The sequence below is a fragment of the Marmota monax genome, unplaced genomic scaffold (assembly GCF_021218885.2).
Source record: "Marmota monax isolate L192 unplaced genomic scaffold, Marmota_monax_Labrador192_F-V1.1 WCK01_AAM20220418_F8-fsc00038, whole genome shotgun sequence".
NCBI classification, from domain to species: Eukaryota; Metazoa; Chordata; class Mammalia; order Rodentia; family Sciuridae; genus Marmota; species Marmota monax.
This window is the reverse complement of record NW_026692498.1, coordinates 6,493,960-6,517,898: the sequence shown is the minus strand read 5'-3', so window position 1 is coordinate 6,517,898 and position 23,939 is coordinate 6,493,960. Positions and strand designations below refer to the sequence as shown.

The 23,939-nt window shown below is 57.4% G+C and overlaps 2 protein-coding genes across 2 annotated transcripts; both read right to left on the bottom strand.

The window, feature by feature from the left end:
• Nucleotides 1–4,656: 4,656 nt before the first annotated feature.
• Cd248 (CD248 molecule) lies at nucleotides 4,657–7,225 on the bottom strand. Its single transcript, XM_046444576.1, has one exon. It carries the CDS (start codon nucleotides 7,193–7,195, stop codon nucleotides 4,877–4,879), a length of 2,319 nt encoding a protein of 772 aa, XP_046300532.1. The 5' UTR covers nucleotides 7,196–7,225; the 3' UTR covers nucleotides 4,657–4,876.
• Nucleotides 7,226–18,499: 11,274 nt separating this feature from the next.
• On the bottom strand, nucleotides 18,500–23,899 carry Rin1 (Ras and Rab interactor 1). Its single transcript, XM_046445174.2, is given in 11 exon segments — nucleotides 18,500–19,221; nucleotides 20,046–20,197; nucleotides 20,334–20,465; nucleotides 20,731–21,036; nucleotides 21,284–22,021; nucleotides 22,170–22,261; nucleotides 22,359–22,431; nucleotides 22,512–22,626; nucleotides 22,712–22,892; nucleotides 23,023–23,131; nucleotides 23,134–23,899. Coding segments are annotated over 11 exon segments (2,352 nt in total). The 5' UTR covers nucleotides 23,177–23,899; the 3' UTR covers nucleotides 18,500–18,810.
• Between the last annotated feature and the right edge of the window lie 40 nt (nucleotides 23,900–23,939).

Here is a 23,939-nt window from a genome sequence, read left to right as displayed (position 1 = left end):
GAGATTTAACGGGGACAAAGCACATCAAAACCACAGTACTGACCGTATCATGCTGTCTCCCCAAAGTGGCCTCTCCTATGTCTCCTCTGTGAATGGAGCCACCCAGGGGATGAGTCTAGCCCCACAGCCATTGTTGGCCTCTTGTCCACATTCAGTCAGCTGCTGGGTCCTGTTCGTGTCTCCTCTTGGTTTTGGTGTCTCCTCCCACTCCAACACCTCAGCTGCCAAAGTTCACGTCACCATCCTCTCTTGCCTGGGCAGTACCCTAAGTGGTCTCACTGTGCATGAGCACTGCTCTCCTCTTGGTCACTTTTGTATCCTGATCCCTAGTGGAGTCTGTGAAGAATAATAGAGTCTCATTAAATACTGGATAGATGAGTGAACAGATGGACGAGTGACAGATTATTGTGGTTATGATAGTTTCTAGAGCATCTCCATTTTTCAGATCAAAAGGCAAGCACAGGGCTGGGGATGTGGCTCAAGCGGTAGCGCGCTCGCCTGGCATGCGTGCGGCCGGGGTTCGATCCTCAGCACCACATACAAACAAAGATGTTGTGTCTGCCAAAAAATAAATATTAAAAAAAATTATCTCTCTATCTCTCTCTCTAAAAAAAAAAAAAAAAAAAAAAAGAAGGCAAGCATAGAACCATTAGGGAATTTGATGAAGTTTCCTCAGTCATCATCAAGTTGTGGAAGTTGTGGTGCTGGAAGCCATTAGAGGCCACAAAATGCAGAGTGCTGGCTCCTGCCACTGTGCTGGTAGACCTCCTGGTGAAACCTCCCTGAACTCACTGAAACCCACACCAAGCTATGGGCTGCCAGGTGCTCTGAAACTATAGCTATTGTCTTATTTAATAGCATCACCCACCCAAACCACAGATGACCAATTCCCCCTGAGGGGGAAATCTTCCTCTCCTGCCCAAGTCCAGTATCATCAGCCTGCCCGAGATCGGTCTCACCTGTAAGAGCTAGTTTCCAAGAGGTGGGCTTTTTTTTTTTTTTTAAATTAGGGACATGGCTGTTGGGTCTGGCCTGGCTCTGTCATAGGAGGGATGATCCCAGGATCTGCCTGAGTTCAAACCTCTGCTTCCTAATCGGGTCAACCAGGGCAGATGGCTTAGTACCTTCAGCTTCCACGTCTGTAAACTGTGAAAAGAATGACACTTACTAAGAATGGAGATCGTTATGGATTTTAGATGGATTAAGACATGTTAAACCCTTAGAACAGGACTGGGCATACTAAGTACTTCAAGTATATACGGTTATTTTCACTGTTCTTTGGCACCAAACCCTACTGCTACTTGTAGTGGGAAGAACTCCACTCCTCAAGCCTGAGGTTGTCCACAGATGGCTGTGGGCAAGGTTGGCATGCATGGGCCACCTAGTGCCTACAGCAGGGAGGAAAGGTGGTGCCCATCAGGAGCTTAACAGGTGACAGTCCCCATTCCACCCCTGTAGTACCCATTCTGTCCCTGTAATGCTCCTAGGACTGAACCTTTCTCCTGCCCTCCAGAGTCTCCTCTATAGTGAAGGAGTGACCCAGAGAAAATTTTCAGATATAAGGATGAGCACTGAGAGAGAGGTCTGAAGCACTGTTTGACATCAACGTCCCTAAAAACCACGACCTTCAACTTTCAAGCAAGGCTTCTGGCCCAAACCCACATAGCCAAACCAGCCCCCTAGGGAAAGTCCCCACTCTGTGGAGCAGTGGCTGGGGAGAAGGGAAACCCAGCTCTAGGAATGCTGGGTTCCCAGGTGAGAAGCTGTGCTTTCATTCCTAAGAACAGGATTCCTGGGAGAGGGTCACCCAGAGTCCCACCAGCCACTTTAAAGACTCTCAGTGCCATGTCAGCTCATGTGAAGACCCCTCGGGACGGACTTCCAAAAAGGACGAAAGGTGCCTATCCTGCCAGGGGAGGCAAGGGAGTCAGCAGATTTTTAAGTAACACTAACGTTTAACAAATCAAGCAGCTAATTACTGAGCAATTGGTATACTCTGGGATAAAGGCCTGAGTAAGGCCTTTCCCAGTGGCTGTAAGTCCGCGGTGCCAAAGACAGGTGGCGCTAAAGACTCATTCACCGACGTCCAGAGAATGGGAATCTGAGGATCCGGTGAGTGTAGGAAGGAGAGGGCGCCAGGACCGAGTTTGGAGCCTCCGGGTCAAAGATGAGGAGTTGGGACGACTAGCGGGTCTGTGCGTACCCTGGAGGTAGCGAAGCCAGCCGCCCGAGTGGGCGGGGCTCGCCTCCCAAGAAGTGTGGGAGGGGTTGTGCATTAGCTGGAAGCGTGGCTGAGGGAGTGGTTGGGCTTCTTCTCTACCTGGACCGTGTTTGTGCGCAGTTTGTGGAGAGTGGGCGGATATTTTTAAAAGGTCTTTTTAGATGTTGGTGGACCTTTATTTTATTCATTTATTTATATTCGGTGCTGAGAATCGAACCCAGGGCCTCACACATGCTAAGCAAGTGCTCTACCACCGAGACACCACTCCAGCCTGAGAGTGCACGGATTTTAAGGGACTGTCGAGGGCGGGACTTGTGGGCATCTTCAGTGGGCGGAGCCAAGAGGAGGGGCTCTGTGTAGGTGAGCCCTCACCTGAGTGAAGTGTGGGAGTTGTACGTGGCCGGAATTCCTCCGCGGGATCTACGGAGGGGCGGGGCCTGTAGCCGGGGGCGGAACCTGCGGAAGAGTTGAAGGGGAACTTCGCACGTTTCCCTGGAGGGCGGGGCTTGCGTCCGTCTCTCCTGGACCGAGTTAATATCTCTGCTGCAGAGCCTCAGGTTCTGTGAAGGGCGGAGCTTGCAGTCGTGTTAGGGCAAATAATTGCGAGAGAGTGTGTAAAGTCTGGATAGAGTCGCACCTCCAGGAATCCAGGACGGGTAGCTCTGCCAGTCTTCGGACCAACCCGAGGAGGCGGGGCTTATGGTGTTGGTAGGCGGGACTGATAGGTCAGAGGGGCGGGGCAATAATTTTGTAGGAATCTCTGAGCTGGTAGGCGGACACGTCTTGAGGCTTTGGGGGTGGGGCTCTGGCCCGCTCCCTAGGGGGTCTCCAGACAGCAGGGGTGGGCGTGGCCCGTGGCTTCAAGGGGCGGGGCTGATAGCGCCGGGCTCTGGGGCAGCTCCTGGGTTGGGCGGGGCCTGAGAGCCAGCTCTGGGTCTGGGAGGAGCCAGGGCTCGGCGCTAGCGGGGGCTCTGCCCTGGGAGGCCGTCTGTTTAGGCCCGCACGCAGCTCCGCATCTGGTGCTCATTACCGGATGACAAAGAGCCGGCTCTGGGCCCCCTTCCCTGTTCCCATCCCCCCTCCAACTGCAGTACATTTAACTCCTTCTTGCCCTCGGGGCATTCTAGAACCCCTGCCCCGGGTCAGCTGAGGGAACTACAGTGAACTACAGTCTGCGTCCCCGGAGATCTTGCCATTCCCTAGTCTTCGCCCACACCTCCTTCCCAGATCCAGGGAAGCCTGAGCAGCCCTGCGACTCCCGGCCCCATACAGCAGACCTCCCTGGCGGCATCTGGGAGGTTAAAAGCTGGGCAGTATCTGGCGGGGGCGTCTGGTTTGAGTTAGGGGAACGTGAGAGCGGGCGACCAGGGGCGGTGCGTAGCCTTCCCTCCGCCCCCTCTACCCCCCCCCCCCCGTTAGTCCACAGCTCCGGGCCCTCCTCTCCTGGTCGCCTGGGGCCCAGTCCCTGAGTCAGAGGGTGTCAAAGTGCTCCAGGTAGAAAAGGGGCATTGGGCCACCCCTCTTCGCCTGCCCGGGTGGTGGTGGCGGCTTTGCCCCTTCCTAATTAGAGGCCCCAGAGACTGAAACTGAAAAATTATAGAGGCAGTGGGAACCGGCGCCACCCTGGCCCAGGTCCCGCCCCCTCCCCCAAGGCTGTGAGCCCAGGAGGAGGGAGGTTACCCCACGCGCTGTGATCTTTGACCTGCCTATACTCCAGTTCCTGGGACACCGCAGTCCTGATGAGCCTGCACCCTCGCTCAAGCTGGGCCCTGCTGAGTTCTTTCAGACCCGGCACCACCCCCATTCCACAAGCGAGAAGAGCAAAGTGGGATCCCTAGGGGTCCCTCTTACTCCTGAGGCTGCTGGGGCGCTGATCTGGGACCTCTCTCTTGAGTTGGGCTCTCTTTCCATCTCAGCTTCCCCAGAGCAGGAGGGAGGAGCCTCCAAGAGCACCCACAACCCAAGGGCCTCAGCATCCTTGGGTGTCCCCAAGTACCAGGCCCCGGTTTCTGGGCAGCCTGGGAAGAGGGAAGGGATGTTCAGAAGAAAGTTAGGAAACTCAGCCCCTAAATGCCCCCTTACTTTCCTGATTCACCAGCCCCAGAGTCTTCCCCCAAATCCCAGTTTGGCTGTAGTTCAACAGAAACCATAATCTCAGGACCCTCCCCCAGATTCAGTCCCACTTTCTTGGAGTTTTGGTAAAAAAAAGAGTAATAAATATAGAATTCTCTCCATGCCAAACCTCAGACTCCCAGGCTTGCTGTGTGACTATGGGCAAGTCTCTACCCTCTCTGGACTCCTCCTTCCCTGAGAATTCCCGGAAGTACTCTCCCTTAAGAGGTCTTACCTTACCTAGACAAACTAAAGGAAGAGCCATTCCTTTTTTCCTGAGTCCTCCCAGACCCTCCCCTCAGGCATCAATGGGGGCCAAGAGCTTTAAGTGAGGTTGGCACCCCATTTATTGGAGAAGATCCCAGCACCCACCCCCTGAGGTCCTGAGGGCCTTGGTGTGTCCTCTGCCATGAGTGCTGAGCCCAGTGAGCAGGAAGCCTTCTGTCCAGCCGGATAGCCCCCCATGGGTCTCTGGTGCAGCCCCCAGCCATGTGTCCAGCGCATGTCCCTTCCCCCTACCCTGCAGGGGACATCTGTGCCCCATCACACGCTGGTTCTGCAGGTCTGTACCCCTGTGAGGCTGTCTCTGGGGGGCATGGGTTCCGTTGGGCCTTTGCTCCCGGCATGGGTGACCCAGCGATAGCAGTCAGTAATACGCTTGTTGGGTGCATGGGGGCCACAGCGGGTGCAGTACACAATGCCCAGTGCAAGCAGGACAACCAAGAAGACGCATGTGGGCACAAGGAGTGCCACCAGCAGCCATCGGTCATCCCTCTGGCTTCGACCTGCCAGACCAGCCTCTGCCAAGGGTGTTGGGGCTGCTGTAGGTGCCACTGAGGGCAGCCATGGGGCCAACTTGGGACTGGAGCCCCCTTCCCTTGGGACTTGGGGGGCTTTGGAATGGGGATGTGAAGGGATGATAGGTGAGGTCTGGTTAGGAGGGGTCTGAGGAGGGAGGGGAGTGGAGAGAGCTGGGGATTGGGTGACAGCAGGCACAGGGACTTGATAGGCAGGGGTCACAGGGGACCTGGAGGTGGGGAGCAGAGAAGGCTGGACAGTAGGGATGATGGACAGCTGGGGAGCCTGGGTTCTAAGAACTAGAACATCTGGGGCCAGAGAGGATTGGTGGGCACTGGGGGTGGTGTCAAGAGGGACAGGGTTAGACGGGATTCCAGGAAAATGAGTGGTGGTCTGGGTATCTGATACCTGGGTATTTGGAAACATGGGGGAGTGGTGGCCAGGGAACAGTTTGGGATATTTGGCTGAGAACATGGGAGGTTGATGGGCAGGGGGCTGTGCTGGGTAAGTGACAGAGTTAATTCGGGGCTGGTGGGCAGTGGGCAGATCTGGATAGTTGGTCTCAATCATGGGGAGCTGGTGGTCAGGGGGCACAGCAGGGCGTGTGGCAGGGACCAAGGGGGGCTGATGGGCAGGGCTCAGGGGTGGGTATGTGGCAGAGATAATAGGGGTCTGGCGGGCAGAAGGCAGTGTGGGGCGTGTAGCAGAAATTACCATGGGCCCGGTGGCAGAGAGCACGGAGGAATGGTAGGGAACCCTAGGGGCACTGAGCGGGGGTGGCCAGGTGGGCTCAGGGTAGGGTCTCCTGGGCTCTCGGTTTTCTGGGAAGCTGGGTCTATAGGCCAGGCCGAAATCTGGAGGCTGTGTAGGCTCCATCCACATGATCCCAGGCACCTCTGTCCAGCCACCATCGAAGACCTCCCAGGCCTCATCTTCATCCTCTTCTTCCCCATCATCCAGCAGTTCATCACCAAGGTCCTGGGAAGCCCTGGCGCCCATGGCCCCTGCGGGACTGCAGCTGATGCCATCCGCCTCAAGCTCGTGACCCTCACTGCAATAGCACTCGAAGCCACCAACATAGTTGACACACATCTGCTGGCACACACCGGCGATCTGGCACTCATCCGTGTCCACACAGCGGTGGGGCTCATCCTCTGCTGGTCGGAAGCCCAGGCGACAGTGGCAGCTGTAGCCTTGTGGCCCACCAGGCTCACACTGTTGCTCGCAAGGGGCTTGAGCGCAAGGGTCCTCACAACTGTGCCCATCTGCTGCCAGCCGGAAGCCCTCGGAGCAGCGGCAGGACACATGACCATCCTCCTCCTCCACACACTCGTGATCACAGCCCCCATTGTCTGGGCCACAGCCAGTCCCTGGGCAGAGGGGCCCAGTCTGGGACCAGCCCACACCACCCTCAGGCTGATTCACGCAGAGCAAAGAGGCTCCCCTGCCAGCCTGGCACTGCACAGCAGCCACAGAACCAAAGGGCAGCCACTCGAACTCGGTGGAGACCAGGTGAAAGGGCGTGGTGTAGACAGCTGGGCCGGCCTGGCCAGCTTCATCTGGCAACGCCGGGCAGGCTCCCTCGAAGCCAAACTGGCATAGGTAGCCATCCACGGGCAGCGTGCACGAGCCCTCTTTCCAGCGATGCTCACCACTAGCCTCAAGGGCCACACAGCGCTGGGCCGGGCAGGACCCTAACTGGGCAGCCTGGCCCCAGTTGGTGAAGGCCGTGTCCTGGTCTCCCGTGGTCCACGTGAAGCCGCGCAGCGGGCGCTGCTGCTGGCATTGCCGGGCCTGTCGCTGCAGCCCGATCCACAGCAGCTTGTTGGTGGGGCCAGCGCCCACGAGGCTGTCCACGCGCCGGGCCTCCTCGGGGGTCCGTGGCGTGGCCAGGTCGCCCCCCAGCTCCCGGCAGGCCCGCCAGGCCTCCAGGAAGGTGCGGCGTTTCGGGAAGAGCGCGTAGCAGCTGCCGGGACCGCAGGCGGCGCGGGGCTCGGCGTCCCAGGAGTCCTGGCCCAGCGCGGGCACCGCGGCCGCCCAGGCCAGCAGCAGGCGCAGCAGCATCGCGACGCCCCCCGACTGGCCGGGCCCGGGCTCGCGGCGGCTCTTGACAGGGGGAGGGGCCGGGGCCTCTGGCGGGCGGGCCGGGGGCGGGCCGGGGGCGGGCCGGGGGCGGGCCGGGGGCGGGCCGGGGGCGGGCCGGGGGCGGGCCGGGGGCGGGCCGGGGGCGGGCCTTGTAAGGAGCGGGCTGGGGCCGCGGCCAGCTCCCTGCTCCCGCTCCCTCGGGGCCGCGGGAGCAGGAAGCAGAGGGGTGGGGGCGGAGGAGGGGGAGAGGCGCGTTAGCTGGCGCCCCAGGGCCCGCAGGGCGGGGAGTCCCGGGAGAGGGGAACGCCTGCCCGGAGGCAGCCCGACCCTCCGAGATCCCCAGCGCAGTCTGGGGGCTCAGGCCACGGGGTGAGGTCGCGTCCCAGACACTCGCAGGGACCCGAATCAGGACACACCAAGCTCAACACAGCCCTGAACGACCTCACAGCCCAACCTGCTCCCGGCACCCCTCTCACGTCGCACATGCGCATGCTTCTCTCCCCCTCCCCACGCGAGAGCAAGGGCGCGTGGGCTCCCTGTGTGTCTGTCTCAGCCAAGCCCTGCACCTCGCCGGGGCCCACGCGGGCCTGTGGACCCCATCCCACGCGCAGAGTCCGCCTGACGTGCTCATCCCTTAGGTGCACCTTCGAAAATGGTGTGGCATCCTACGTGGCCTAACCCATCAAGTCCCTGGAATTCCTGTGCGGGCTCTGACGGCAACCGCCTCGATAACCCAGGCGCGGGAATCCTCAACCGCTTACTATTCACTAGCCCCTTCCTCAACTCACCCCACCCTCAAGCTTTCTGGCTCCAGCTAGGCCAGCTTAAGGGGGAGGGGAGGGAGGGCGACAAGGGCTGTCTTCCCTTCACCCCTGCTCAGCCTGGGGCCCTGGGAACCTGGGCTTAGAGGGGGAGGAGGAGGCCCCCAAGCAGGAAATGCCTCTCTGGGCTCCTGCTGCAGGGTGCAGTGGGTTAGGGGGCTGGGCGGGGGCTGGGCTACACTCTGGGTGAGCAGGACTGGCTGCAAGGGGACCAGTACACAGCCATGTATGGGCACAGGGCACGCAAGGACACATTGCATGCGTGTATATGACATAGGCATCACCTCGTGGAGCCCCCTTCCTGCCCCCAGGGCCCACTGCTCAGGCCTGGTAGGGTCCTCTTCCTGTCTCTCCTGGAGGCCTCTGGAGGCATTTGAGCCAAGCTGGTCACCAGGATGGCCCCTGGGGAGCCAGCTGAAAGATTAACCCGTGCACACCCACTGTATTCTTTTTGTATTTTGTATTTGATTTAGAGACAGGTTCTCTCTGAGTTGCTTAGCACCTCACTTTTGCTGAGACAGGCTTTGAACCCACCATCCTCCTGCCTCAGTCTCCTGAGCTTCTGGGATTACTGGATTATTTATTTTATTTATTTTTTTTTAAGAGTTGGTTTTTGCTATGTTGCCTAGGAACATCCTCCCTCAAACTCCTGGGCTCAAGTGATCCTCCTGCCTCAGTCTTCTGAGTAGCTGGGACTACAGGTATATGACTTTGGCAGATATTCTTAGCAGATGTTTGAATCTGAGGTGAGGCTGTGGAGGACACTGCCCCATAGGACACTGCCCTGGTCTAGCTTCCTGCTGTGCTGCTAATCTGCTGTGTAACTTTGGGGAAGTCACTAACCTTCCCTGGGCCTCCATTTTTCTTATCTACAATATGGGGATAATGGGCCCAGTTTTTTTTAGCTCAGCTGGGATATTGTATCATCATACTCACTATTTGCAAATGTGCTCTGTCAGCAGTGAGCATGAAACATATGTTCCTTAGTCTTCCCAACAAACCTGGGTGAGGCCTTCAGTCCTAGCTAGTGTCTGAGAACCAGGGCTTTTGAAATGCATGCTATGTGCCTGGAAGTTCCTTCTTACAGGGTGCACACCTGGGAAGCACACAGAACTACTCCCCTTCTCAGGAAAGAAAAGTCAATATGGTGCAATTCAACCTTCCTTTGGCCTAGGCCCAAAACCTTGAGCTCATCCTTGACTTCTCTCTTTCTCCCACACCCCACATCCAGTCTCGGCAAATCCTGTTAGCATTGTTTTCAAAATAGACCCAGAATCTGAGCACTTCTCACCATCTTTGCCACCCACCCCTGGCCATGCCACTAGCATCTCCCATCTAGAGCCTCACATGCAACCCCTACCTCCAGACCTCCTAACTTTCTATTGCCCTCGCCACCCTGCCAGAGGGATCCTTTGAAAATGTAGGTCAGGGCTGGAGATGTAGCTCAGTGTTAGGATACTTGCCTAGCATGCATGAAACTGTGTTCAGTCCCCAGCTATACACACACTCACACACACACACACACACAGTGGACCAGGCAGGCATGGTGGCACACACCTATAATCTAATCTGCTGCTGTGTGACTTTGGGGAAGTCACTGACCCTCTCTGGGCCTCCATTTTTCTTATCTACAATATAGGGATAATGGGCCCAGGTTTTTTAGCTCAGTAACTCAGGAAGATGAGGCGGAAGGATTGCAAGTTTGAGGCCAACCTCGGCAACTTGGCAAGACCCTGTCAAAATAAATAAATAAATAAATAAATAAATAGAACCTAGGTCAGATCTGGTCCCTCCCCTGCTCAAAACCCTCTGAGGTCCCATCTGACTCAGAGGAATGACCCCATGCCCTTGCCATGTTCCTAAACTACTCCGCTCCCTTCTACTGTGGCACCAGGCACTCTACCTCAAGATCTTTCCCTGTGGTCTCCTGCGGGGAGCACTGTACCAGCAATGTCCAAATGCTCTGCTTCTCCACTTTCTTCAGGTCTTGGTTCAAGTGTCAGTTCCTGATCCCCACCCCACACTGTTCCACCATCCCAGGGACTCCCTGGCCCTGGATCTTGCTGCGTTCCCTGCTGTGCACTTATTATTCTAACAAGGTATATATTTATTTGTTGCTTTCCTTATGACCTGATTGCTCCTAGCCAGAGTTTCTCAGCCTTGGCATTATTGATATTCGGGGCTGAATAACTACTTGTTACAGAGTCTGTGCTCTGCATTGTAAGATGCTTAGCAGTGTCCTTGGTTTTTGTTGATGTTGGTAGCATCCTTCTAGTTGGGACAATCAAAAATGTCCCCAACTGGGTGCAGTGGCACATGCCTGCAATCCCAGCAACTTGGGAGGCTGAGGTGGGAGGATCGAAAGCTTGAGGCCAGCCTGAGCAACTTGGAGAGTCCCTAAGCAACTTATCAAGATCCTGTCTCAAAATAAAAAAATTAAAAGAACTAGGTATGTGGCTCAGTGGTTATGTGCCCCCTGGTTCCTTGCCTGGTAAACCCACCACCACCACCCAGAAAAAAAGTTTTCAGACATTACCAAATGTTAATATTACCTCCACAGAGAACTCTGCCCTTGGAGACTGTGAGCTCGGTGATGGCAGGGTCATTCTCCTATTCCCTACTTTATGCCCAGAGTGTAGAAAACTCGTGGTCCATAGATGCTGCGCAATAAGGGTTTGTGGAATGAATGAACAAGACTCCAATGTGTGAAGAGCCTGGCTCAAGGAGATGAACTGTGTGAGCTGGGATTCCACCTGGGACCAGAGACCACTTGCTCCCCACACTTGCTGGCCATCCCCATGAAGTCTGACCATCCCAGAACTGGGAGAACCCTGCAAACAGGAAGTCTTTCTGCATTGGGCGGGGGGACTGAGGCCTAGGGAGTCTCAGAACCACTTAGTGGTAGGGCTCAGACCAGGACCAATGTCTCCTGATTCTTAGTCCAGTTCTCTTTTTGCTGTAGCACCCTGTGGCACCATTTGAGCAGAGACTGGGAATTAGGAATGATGGCAGAAATGGAGTTGGAGGCAGGAAGGCAGACCAGGAAGAAGGCACAGAGGGCTCAGATGTGCCTGGAGAGCACAGCACTGCACTGGGCCCAGGGAGAGCCTCAGGAGGAGGTGAGGCCTGGAGAGAGGGAGCAGAGAGGAGTAGAGGCCTGGCTTGGCAGCTGCCATGGGGACAGAGGCATGAGGAGCGATCTTCATGGATGGTGTGCGGTGGGTGGAGGGGGGCTGGAGGCCAGGGACCAGTGAGGAGGCTGTTGCAATAGTCTGGGAAAGGAGAAGGAGCTGGCTGGAGAGCAGGGCAGCAGGGCGGGCCGGGCTGGGGGAGGCAGCCTCTGGAGGCTCCTTAGGGGCGGTCCTGAGCCTGGTCCAAGGGTGTGGTGAGCCCAGTCATGATTCGGGCAATGGCCAGTGCTGGGGCGTCTAAGAGAAGGCTGCAGGCCATCTGGCAAGTGGGTGGGTCAGATCAGAGGTCAGGACCCCAGCTTCAGTGGGGTCAAGGGGTTGGGGACAGGCAAGGGAAATAGGAAATAGGAGGAGGAGGGTCAAAGGTCAAATTCCAGATGTACTAGTACTTACCAGTGGAGGGAAGCCTGAGAAGGATGGGGGCTGGGGAGCAGAGGAGGGGCATCTCTGGACCCAACAAAGTTAAAGGGACTTGAAGACACTCTGGATGCCTAGTTTAGGAAGGTTCCTAGTACTCACTTGTCTCCTCCAAGTTGGGAGAGGTAGGGTAGCATTTCCCTAAGAACTTTCTGCTCTAGTTGGAATGGGGGACACAGTGAGAACCACATCAAAGGTCTGGGATGAGGAGCTGGAGACAGGGCTGGTCGGGGTCTTACTCTTCCTGCTGAGCCTGATTGGTCTTGGTTTATCCACAGCACAGAGAAGATGTTAATTGATGAAATGAATGCTTGGAGCATATGTGGTGGGTATATGGATGGTCATTTGGATGCATGGGTGGGTGCATGGATAGGTGGGTATGTGAATGGATGCATGTATGCATGCATGGGCAGATGATTGTATGGATGCCAATGTGGAAAAATGGTCAGGAGGAAGTATGGATGAATGGATGGGTTGGTGGATGATGGACAGATGGATAGATGTAGGAATTATTAAGTGGAGGAGTATGTGGATAAGATGATATTTAGATGCATGGTTGGGTACAGGGACATAGGTTAAAGTCATAGGCTCCGATTCAGAGCTAGTAGCCACCATGGTGTGTGGCATACTCACAACGGAACTCTCCATCTCTGCAGGAGGACATCCCAGGAACATGGAACAGCTTGGGCTACCAGTGCAGGGATCAAGTGTGACTCTTCCCTGATACTACACAGTCATTCTCTCTGCTGGGGCCTGAGGCCAATGAAACTCCCACTGGGGGAGGGGACAATGTATCTTCCAAGCTCAGGACACCAGGCTCAGCTCACACTGAGGGTCAGGTGGCTGGGGTTCCCTGCTCTGATCATGGCCCACATAGGGAGTGCTCACACACCTCAACGGGACATGAAAACACAAGCCCAAGCCACCAGAAGGAGCCTTGGCTGGCAGCGACTGGGACAAGCAAGAGGCAGATGGTGGTTTTTGGATACAATGTGTGGGCCATGGGGGAGAGGTAGGCAGCCTGCAGAGGGGCTGGCCTGGAGAAGGCCCCAGAACAGCCAGGGCCAGGGGTCGGGTGTGGTTGGGGGGCGCCCCCTGAGCCAGCCGGCATCCTGGAGAGCCTTGGCACCCAGGCTGCTGAGCCAGCACATTGTTCTGTGTACAAGTCACCTCCTTGCCTCCTTCTGTCCCATCCCCCATCTCCCTCCATGTCTAAATTCTTCCCAAACCAATCCAGCCATGAGGCTGTCAAGAGGAAAGGCTGAAGGGTGGGTGGGAGGCGCCTGGTCTTGGGTGGGAGCCCGAGGGGAGGTGGGAGTGGAGGAGGGAAGGGAGACCTGGCAGCCTCCTCCCTGCTCCACATGCTGTGCCACACCCAGTGTGCTTCTGGGTAGGATAGCCCTGCAGGGAGCCCCCTCCCTATGGATGGGGTGGGAATGCTAGGGTAGAAGGGGTGCAGTCCCTCCTCAGCATCCCCAAAGGTGGAGGCGGCTGTGGGTGCCTTTGCCTTGGAGAGAGCCCATGTTTGTGCATGGCCATGTGCTTGCCTGTGTGCACACAAGTGTTTGTGTGCACAGGCCCGGCATTGTCTTGGACACACACAGCTGGGTGATGTGTGTGTTCGGCTAGTCCACACCTGTGCCCACAGCTGTGTGAATGAAGCATATGGCTGTCCCTGGATTGCCCAACCTGGACCCAGCTGGAAGCCCCATTCGCTCTCCTGGAAGATGCCTGACATGAACATCTGGCCACATCTGCCCTCAAGAAACAGAATCCTGGGGCTGGGGCTGTAGCTCCGTGGTAGAGCGCTTGCCTTGCACGTGTGACGTACTGGGTTCGATCCTCAGCAACTAAAAAAACATTAAAAAAAGAAAAAAGAAAATAAAGGGAATCCTGAGCCCATGTCAGAGCTAAAAGGAACTAGACTTGCCCTTGCACATGCCCACAGCCCTTCTCAAGGATGAAGCTTCTTAGTGATCCAAGGCTACCTGTGGGAGTGGAACCTCCCTCCTAAGCCTGCCACCTAGGGTGACCAATTTGTCCCAGCTTTCTGAGGACGTTCTGATTTCAGCACTACAGACCCCATGTCCTAGGAACCCCCTCAGGCCTGAGCAAATGAGGCGGTTGGTCCCACGACATTCTTCCCCAGCTACCCCAGTCCCAGCCTCCCACAACCCCTCACCTCTGGAACTTTCTCTGAAGGCTCTTACTTTCCCTTCTCTTCCTGTCAACGCCTCCTCCTCCTGCCCCCTCAGTGTCCCCAAGGATCTCTGCATCTCGGTGTCTCTCCCTTTGACTGCAGCCTCTCGCCTCCCTTTCTTCTCTCCCCCGTGTCTGGGTCTGCAGCTCTCCTGTGGGTCTTGGGGGTCTCCCTGTCTACTGTCTCCTGGTGCTCTGTCTCTTTCTGTGTTTTCTGTCTCCAGGGTCCCTCTGTCTCTGTCACAGAGTCTCTAGCTTGCCCCCAACCCTGGGTGGTCCAGCCTCTCTTCTCTCCCAGCACTGCAGCCCCAGGGCTGGCTGGGGTGCGAGCCAGGTCTGGGGGCCTGACCAGGCCCGGAAGGAGAACCAAGCAGACATGATATTTATGTTGGGACTTCAAAGTGGAGCGCAGGCTGGTGGTGGGGGTTGAATGGCTGACAGGCAAAAGCCAGACTGAGGTCAACTCAGGCCCCTCCCTGGTGAGGGTCTCCTTGGTGACACACACCTCCCCTTGGGACTTGGAGACCAAGTGTAGGAACAGAATGGGCTATTTTGGTGCAGAGTTCCAAGAAAGGCACTTCCTGTGCCTTTGTCCTGCCCCCAGCCCCATCCTTTCTTCCTGTCACCCTGCAACTGGGTCTAGGCACCGTGGGCCCCCACCTCTTCCGAGCATCAGCCTGGCTGGGGAGACAGAGTTCTAGGGGTAGCAGGCGCAGAGGGCTCCATCTCAGCAACATCCCTGGCGCTGGTACAGCCCAAGCATTCTGTCTCTCTGGCAGAATCCATGCCTGGCAGGGCCCCGTGGATCTGTAACCCGTCGGGCCCCAACAGACTAAGTTAAGCAGGCCCAGCCCCTTGGGACCTCTGAAGTTCATTCATGGGTTGCCTGCCCGAGAGCCTGAGGGGCCAGATGGGCCGGGAAGGTCACCCTATCCTTGCTCCCCCATCCCGCCCTTGGCCTAACCCCGGTTAAAGACACCCAGCTGCTGAAAAGGCGTGGGGCCTGGTGGCTGGGTGGGGCGGGCAGGGCCGATTGTCTCATCCTGCAGCTCAGTTCAGGGTCCTAAGCCCCTCCCAGGAGCCCCGCCTCGCAGGCTCTCCTTCCGGCACCCCCCCAGGAAACCCCAACCCCAACTAAAAGGCTTGCTCTAGATCCCGGACTCTCCTAAAGCCCACCCAGGCCCCCAGAACCCCAGCCCCTGGGCTCTGTCCCCTCCCAGACCCTCCCCGGCTCTTCCTGTGAATCAGGCCGGCTGGAATCTGATGAGCTCAGGCCTCCCCACCCAGCGAAGCCGGCTTCTGCCTCCTGCTTGGCCAGTGGGGTTGCCACGCCCCTCACAGGGGTCTTCCTAGCACTCACAGCCCCCCCAGGGTCTACCAGGGGCCGGGTTGGGTGGGGGGTGAGTGAGGCAGGGGTGGGCCAGGGCTGGGAAGATTAGTCAGGAGAGGGGCTTGGACCTCTTGGGCATGCTCGAGAGTTTAAAAAAAAAAAAAAAAAAGTATGGTGTGGGCTGGGGACGTGGCTCAAGCTGTAGTGCACTCGCCTGGCATGCGTAGGGCACTGGGTTCGATCCTCAACACCACATTAAAAAAAATAAATAAAGGTATTGTGTCCACCTAAAAACTAAAAAATAAATATTAAAAAAAAAGTATGGTGTATGTGTGTGCGCACATGTCTGTGTGTTTGTGTATTTGCACTTTCAGGGCTCAGACTGCAGGTAATAGCAGCCCTGTGCTATAGCAAAGTCGTGTGTGTGTGGCCATATCTGAGCAGGTGGTGTGGGTATTGTGGCAGTTCTGCACAGGTAGGTCTGAGTGTGTCAGGAGATCTGTGCAGCTGATCACTAAGGTCTCTATGCCAACTCGTCCTCATGGGTGCCCTACTGGTGCCTGGGTGCTCTTGTGCCTGCTGTGGTGGATGGGTATTACACTCTGTGTTGGAATGCGGGTCAGGAGTCTCTGTGTGTGGAATCGTGGGAGTTAACATGGGTCAGAAGATGTTAAATGTTGAACATGGGTCACTGCAGGGTGTTAAATGTTGTACTGAGGGTGAGTCAGGTGCCTGCTGTCCACCCCACCTCTCCCAGGCCATCCCATAGGCCTTGGCTCCTGGCCTATGAGGCTGTAGAACCTGGGACAGGTGGCCCCTCCCTCATCCCTGTCCTGACCTGCTTTTGCAGGATCCCTACTCCACTGCTAGTGCCAGGCTGGGCATGGGTCCCAGGGTCCTGAGTCTCCTATGTATGGGCCTCTGTTTAGAAGATACCCGGCATGGAGCTGGAAATGAGGTGTGCACACCCCCTGGTGGCAGTGAGGGAGAACATGCCACCCCAGGAACTCACAGGAGCCCTTTCATAGAGTCATCCTGGACCCATCATTCCACACTGTTCTGCACAGATTTACTAAGTGCCAATTCCGGCCCAGGCATTGTTCTAGGGCCCCCCGAGAGTTAGCTGGGAACAAGGCCAACTTGGCTCTGGCATGCTAGTGGGGGAGACAGACAATAAACACTCACACATACAACTAGGGTGACTTTGGAAGTGATAAGTGCAACATTTCCAAGCAAGGAAATGACTGCTGCTCTCCACGGAGCCAAACATCAGTTCCGGGTCCCAGCCCTGCCCTGTAGCAGTGGACATTGGACAAAGTGCATGACCTCTCAGCCTTGGCTTCTTCTTCTATAAGGACAAGCGTGGTTGGTGGCAGGGGTGGTGCAGAACCCCCTAAAATGCAGCAGGCTCTTTGCTTCCTCCCTGATCACAGCATGAGGAAGATGAGATTCCACCCGTTTCCTTGTGGGTTGTGGCTGCTTGGTGCTTGATCTACACAGGACACTCAAAAATATTACTGTTGAGTATTGAGTAAATGAGTCTTTCTGTGTTGGAGAACCTTGTGTTTGAGTCCTTTGTCCTGTAAGGAGCCACATGCCCCAAGCTAGCCTGTTTCCTCATCTGTAAAGTAGGGATGACGCTGGCTTATTATCTCCTACCCTGCCTGGAGCCCCTGCCCCTTTATCATCACACTTGGTCATGCTGATGTGGCCTGGGCCCCTGAGAATCAGGTAAACAAAAGTCCCCAGGATGCAGGCAGGATCTGGCAGTGCTCCCATGAGCCACTGCTGGAGGATCACTGAATTCCAGGCCAGGAACTAGGACTGAACATGGGAAGGGCTTGCAAATGGTCCAGAGTCAGGGGCCCAGAAGCCTCTGACTGTTCCTGTGAGACCCGCTTCCACATCCGGCCCTGGGGGTTCTCTGAGCACCCCTGCAGACATTCCAGATCCCTCCTTTGGGACTGAGCTTGACACATCCTGTGTTTAGTTCCCAGAATCTCTCTTCCCGTATCCCCAGGGCCCCTCATTCCTAGTTATCAACCTCTAATTAAGGGACAACATTTATTGAGCACCTATGGCATGCTAAGCACTGTAAGGCTCTGGGGCCAGAGGTTGGGTAGGGGGAGGACATACAACAGAATAAAGGGGAGACTCCCTACTAGCAAGTAGCTGGAAGTGGGGAGAACTTCTGGGACCTAGTGAAAATTTGGAAGCCCTGCACCTGGGCTATATCTGGATCATCTGAAAGCAAATGTCCACAATTTTTACTTCCCAGTTGTCATGTCTGACACATGGGCTGATGTCCCTTTGTGCTCAGCACCTCAGGGTGGTGTCTCTGAGACTGGTTGGGGCCCTCCTCCATCGGGGGACAATCCTTTCCTGAAGAATGGCCACTGAGAGGCTGGCTTCACCCAGACCCAACTCTGAAGGACCTGAGGACCAGTAGCTTCAGCCCCCACGTTGTGCTGTTCCATGGCGGCAAACAGAAACTGCTTGTGCTCCGTGGCCCTTGGCCATCCTAGCCGCTCTCGGCAGCTCTCTGGGTTGTGCACGCCCCCTCGTGGTTGGTGGTCAGCGGTTTTTCTTTGCTTACATTTGAAGCCTCTTCTGGGCTTCCTTTTGAGGCTGATTTGCTGTGTGACTCTTGGGAGTTGCCTTCCCACACCTCAGTGGGGCCAGCAAGAACATAGCCTGCCTGCCCACAGAGCTTTTGTGAGGACCAAAAGATCTGATGTAGAGTAAATGATTTCCAAGCTCCACCTGCCCTCCACCCCATCCTGGAAGCGCATGGGCCACTGGTGGGCATTATTGCCCTTGCCCAATTCCCTGGGGATGCTGGAGTCCCGGGAGGACTGCCAATTTTCGGGAAAGATTGGAACAAGGGTACTTTCTCCCCGGGGTCTGACTCCTGTGCAGCAGAGGGTCCCGCCTGGCAGGGAGCAAGCACCTGAGAGCAGGTGGGGGCTGCTAACGCCCACCTCCCCTCCCCCTTCCCCTAGTAAGAGCTCTGCTTTGCAATGAAACAATCCATTAAGGACCCTCGAGCACTTCTGAGTGAAGGGCAGGACAGCAATAGTGTACCCACTTTGCAGAGGAGGATGCTGAGGCTGGGGGAAGCTGGTCCTCTGCTGCCATTCTGCTGCCTCCTTCCCACACCAGGCATAGATAGAGCTTTTCAGGGCCCCAAAGTCCACAGTAGCCCTGCCTATGTCACAGAAGGCAAGGAAACCACCCCCATGCCATAGGTTGGGCATCAGATTGATCTGTTCCCTGTGGGGCACACTCACCCCTGTGGCTGGGGAGGAAGAACAAGAAGCAAGGGTGCTTGAACACAGTCTGGGATCCCCCAAACCTCCTCAACTTTACTCTAGTTACTCAGAAGTGGCCAGTCTCCCAGCTCCTTGGCAGATAGGCTCACGGAGATAAGTGCCACTCAGAGGTGGTGGCGGACACCAGAGATGGCTGGATGGGGTTGCCAAGAAGGCTGTGGCCTTGGAGGGTGGGGTTGATGGCTACGAAGGCCTTCCCCACCAGCTCAGAGGCTTCTGCCCCAGGTGATGCTTCTGGCCCCTTCTAGCTACTCCTCTGCTGCTTGGCTCCCGCAGCCTCTGGCTCTTGAAGGTTCCCCCTGACCTAACCCTCTCTTCCCTCAGCAGTTGTCTCTGACTCTCCCCCAGTGTCCCTGGGGCTGGCTCTGGCTTCCACATCCTCATCTCCCTGTACCCCCTTCTCCTCATTCTGGCTACCTGACACTGGCTGCCCACTGCCTGCCTCCTCTGCTGCAGTCCCTGGGGTCCCAGGCCGCTCTGCCCGGCGGTAGACCAGATAGCCATCTGTGGGAAGCTTGTGGGCCAGGGCTCCAGGCTGCAGGCGGTGGTAGTTCTGCTCCTTGTACAGGAATAGGCCAAAAACATCTGGCTGGCTGACTCGAAACTTAGTGGCACAGAGCTGGTTCAGGGTGGCAATTGAGGCCCCAGGAGGCACAGCTAGAGTCTTGGAGGTACAACCGCTGCCAGGATCCTGGTAGGCTACTCGAAGGAGGTGCTGTGCAGGAAAAGAAGCAAAAACAAGTACTCAGCGCTCTCTGGTGTGTATGTGGCTCCAGAGAAGGCTACACAGGGACGGGGTGGGTGGTATGTACCCAGTGGTGGAACCAATTGGCAGAAGTTTTGTAAACAATGAGAGGGATTTGGGGCAGGGGGAGTGTGGCTGAGCTAGTGGGTCGTGGCTGCAGGTGCAAGGCCAGCCCAGCAGGGTCTCACGAGTCTAAGGGACACTCAGATAGAGCTTACATTGTGCTCTAAGCATTTATCCTGCACCAACACACTTCAATCCTCGTGGCAGCCCTGGGTACCCATTTTACAGAAGAGAAAATTGAGACACAAAGAATAACTTGTCCAAGCCCCCCAAAACAAGAAATGGTGGAACTGGGATGAACTCAGGACTTGGCTAGAGTCTGTACTCACAAGCAAGGCTGGAAAGAGTGAAGGATGGGGCAGTGGACAGCTCTGGGGATACCCAGGCCAGAGCCCAGGTGGATTCAAGAACTGAAGCCTGATGACAAAGGAAGGAGAGTCCTGGCTGGGGCTGGGTGTCCCTTTCCTTTCTACATCAGTCTGTTTCTTCGTTTGTAAAGTGGGGATAATAATGGTCCCATTTCAGTGTTTCTGTGAAGATCCAGGGAGGCTGCCCTGGAGCACTCAGTCCAGTGCTGGGTACAGGGGACCCCCTCCCTCGAAGGCTGGCTTTGACATTCAGGTAGGGCGCTGCTCCTATTGCAATGTGATGTAGGACTAGAGGGGACTGGGTGCTGTCACAGTTGCTCTGGGCTCACGGGTTTCATGTGGACCGTGTGGCGGGCCTCTTACCTGGAAATGGAGGGTGGAAGGCAGGCGGCGCTGCTCCCAGAGGCTCAGGGAGCGCTGCAGCTCCTGGGAGGGGTTGAGGGGGAGGGTGTGGGCCTGGCCTAGGCTGCTCAGCAGGGTCAGACTGGCCGACAGGCTGGTAAGGTAGTAGCCACCTGGGACACAAGGGGGCAGAGTGTAGCTCAGGCTGGGCATGGGGTGACCTTCTCCCTGGCCCTGCTTCCCAGGGCCCATATAACAGCTAAGGCCCCTTAGCCCTGCATCTACTGAGAGGGCAGGTAGGGCCCTCACCCTCTCCAGTGAGCAGAGCTGGCTCCAGCAGCTCCGACATGTACTCGGCTTCTAGCAGGAGGTCAGGAAGGTCACACTGGGCCAAGACAAGGCTCAGCAGAGGCAGGAACTCATCTGCGCCTGTGCCCTCCCCTGTGGGGACGTAGGAAGAAGAAACTTAGGATAGAGTCCTCTCCTTCTCTTAGATAGTGACCACCCCCCCTTAGCGCACCAGCCCATAGAAAATGGGGTGTTCTAACAACCATAAGGAGGGCTGCAGGGTGCTCTCCTCTGTGGGTCTCAGTTTCACCATCTGAGATGGGAGGGTCAGGTTCTTCTCCCCTGTTGTGCTGCTCTCCTCGGGGGCCTGCTTCAGACTGGGGGGGCAGGACAGGGCAAGGCAGTGAGGGGGCCATACCCACGTGGGTCCTCAGGGCCGTGTAGAGCAACTTGCAGGCCTGCAAGAGCCGCTTCACCTGGGCACTGGGTGAGTAGGTGCGGAGCAGCTGCAGCAGCTTCTGGCGCACCTGCTCGGTCTCCGCCGGGGAGGGCAGGCTCAGGTGGGACGCGAAGGCTCCAGGGCCTTGCACTCGGGCCACGCGGAGGCCCTCAGCCAGGCGGCCAAGGGAGCCATCTGCAGAAAACCGGTGCCGCAGGCGGGCTGCCAGGATGGGCCGGAGAGGCTTGAGCACTGAGCGATGCAGGGACTTCTCCAGGATGTGTTCTGCGGGAGGAGGCGCGGGGGGTCAGGGGGGAAGGGGCAGAATTGTCTGGGAGCAGGAAGAGCAGGAGGCAGGTTGGGGGAGCGAGGCAGGGGGTGGAATTCACTTGAATGTTGCCGAGACAAGGGTGCTCGGGCGAGCAGCAGAACAGTTATCAGAGCCAGGTGGCACGGGGCGAGGAGGGGCAGTGGGGAAGGACTGGAGTTCTGAAGAGCTGGGGCTAAACTTGAGGCCAGGCTGGGGCCTTACCCAGCCTCTCTGGCGGTAGCAGCTTCTCAGGGCCCAGCTCTGCGCTCAGCATGGCCCGGGCCCGGCTCAGTGCCTGGCGGATGCCCTGCAGCTCTTGGGGCTCCGGGCTGGCTCGCACCTGGGTCAGTAGGTCCTGCACCAACTGGCCCACAGCTGTGTGTCTGTCCTGCATCAACACTGCAGCTACTCGGCCCACCTGCCGCTCGGGAGCCAGCAGGGAGCAGAAAGCAGTGCTCATGGACCGGAGCAGAGGCCTGCGGCGGCCAAGGCCAGGGGATGTCATGGGACTCCCCCTGGACCCAGCTGGCCCCTCTTCCTCAGAGCTGCTGGGAGAGCCACAGTCCACCTCCTGGAGGGAGGGCAGGAGTGGGAGGACATGGCTGGTGCCTCCAGGCACACGGTACCCCACTGAGCTCTCCCTTCTCAGAAGCCGCCCAGGGGGCAGCCTTTCTGTGTGACTGGGGTCAGCCCCTGGCAGCACAGGGACTGGGGGAGGTGGCACAGCAGGTGGTGACAGGGGACTAGAGGTCTCTGTGGACACCCGCACTTTGAAGCTCCTCTTGAATCTCTCTCGCTTGGTGGGGCCCAGGTCTCCTGGGAACAGGGGGTTGAAGAAGCAGAGGGCAGCGCCAGTGCCCTGGTCCAGCTCCTGAGGGGATCGGGCCTTCAGCCTGGGCAGGGGTGGGCCTTCAGGTGGACCCTGCGGAGCTTTGGTGTTGAGAGAGGAACTCCAGAACTCTAGGGACCAGAAACCAATGGGGTCTCAGAGAAGGCTCGGGAGGGTGCCCACCAAGGAAAGGCACAGGCAAGCTGTGGCTCTGGTGCTCTCCCTTCCCCTTCTGGCCTCAGCTTGTCCATCTGTGCAACAGGTGCAGGGAGCCCTTACCAATGCCCAGATGGGAGATAGCCTCCAGCTCCTTGTGGGTGGCTGCCTGGTGTATGGCTCTGGGGAGCCGGAGCGGGAGGAGAAGAATGTCTCTGAGGCCAGAGAGGGGGGCAGAGTCAGGTGGAGAAATCTTACAGTGGGGTGGGGAGGACAGGCTGTCCAGGGAGCAGGGTCTGTGGGTCGACTCACCGGGTGTGGCAGTAGGCACAGATGAGCTGAACAAGGTCGGGGAACATGAGATCCGAGCCCTCCAAGGATACGCCTGAGGGATGAGAGAAGTGAGACCAGAGAAGGGTCCATCCCCCCATCTCCAGCCCCTTCCTGCCAGACTGTCCCTCTTACCCTCAGAGCTTTCCTGGATGTAGTGGCTGGAGACGAAAGAGGGGCCACTGGCCTCTGGTAGCCGCACGCACAGAGTCTGGCACTGGCGAGTGTTCGATTTCCGCACCAGGAATGTCTGTGAGTGGACAGTCACGTGGCTCAAGACCTCAGTGTTCAGCCCCGCTCTCCCCCCGACTCGGCTGGCCAGTCCCTACACTCACCCCTGGGGGCTCGGTCCTCAGCACATGCAGCGCAGCTGCTGCATTGGCCCGTAGCTGCAGCCACACGGGTCGGGTGAGCAGCAGGCGCTCCCGCAGGCTCACAGTGCGCGCCGGCTGCTGGGGCCCACCTGTCTGCTCCCGGCTGCTGTCTGGTGTGTCGTACAGCGGGTCCTGGGCTGGCCTGGAGGTGGGCACCCAGATCTGAGCAGGAGGTGGGGAGGAGGGCTTTGCCCATCCCTTTGCCCTGGGGGTTCCCACCTCCCCTCCAGATCCTCCCTGCCCCACCTGGCTGCCCCTCCAACTTCACTAACTTTTCTCTCTCCAGGTGCCCGGGAGTGAAGCTCCGGCAGGGGTCTCTGAGAGGGTGTGTTCCTGGCTGCCCAGCGTCTTCCATGGCTGGGAGCTCCTTTGGCTTCTCTGGGACTCAGGAAGAGAATCCAGCCCCCAAGGCACAGGCGTGCACATTCCCGGTGGTGAGTAACACTTCCTGAGGGCGGTTCGCCCTGTCACACCCCAACCGTTAACTCTTGTGTGTCCACTCTGCCTGGCCCCATTCCTCCTGGCCAGTGACAGCTGGCTCACTGTTCTAGTCCCAGGTTCAAGAAGCAAGGATCCCTTCCATGCCAGCGCCACTCTGGGAGCCCCAGCTGCAGGGCACCACCTCTGCACAGTGCTTCCTGCAGTCTGCCAGCCTCCTCACACAGTGCAGCTGGGTGGGGAGGGGTTAAGCACAACTGGCTCAGTCCCCATAGGCACAAGCCTCGCCTTTGGGTCACCTTAAGTCTGTGGTCAGTTGCTCATCTGTCCCTGCCCTGTGGGTCAGCCTTGTGGGAGAGCACCCCCTACTGGTCACACATGACTCATTCCTGAGTCTAACTTGGGTTTTGGGATTTCAGGTTGCCATGGAGAAAGGATGCTGTGTCTCCATGGAAACCAACCCCTTTGCTTAACTGAGGTTCTGGGGGTGGTTCTGACACTCAGTGCTAACCAGGGGGAGTGTGGCTGTGAGGTCGTTAGCACATGGTGCTGCCGCCGGCTGCCTCCCACGCACAGGCCCTGCCAGCCTGCCTTGCCAATCTGCCAAGCAACTGGGGCAGGTGCAGACATGACCTGGTCTCTAAGCACGTGTACCAGTCCCTTCCCCACCAGGGGCTGCGTGCTTCTCATGCTCTGCCTTGAGCCACATGTGGCTTCTGACTCCAGGTCTGCCTCCCTCCCCCCAGCCTGT

Excerpts from the sequence above, each read along its gene's own strand:
- Cd248 (XM_046444576.1), bottom strand. The coding sequence starts at position 7,195 with ATGCTGCTGCGCCTGCTGCTGGCCTGGGCGGCCGCGGTGCCCGCGCTG.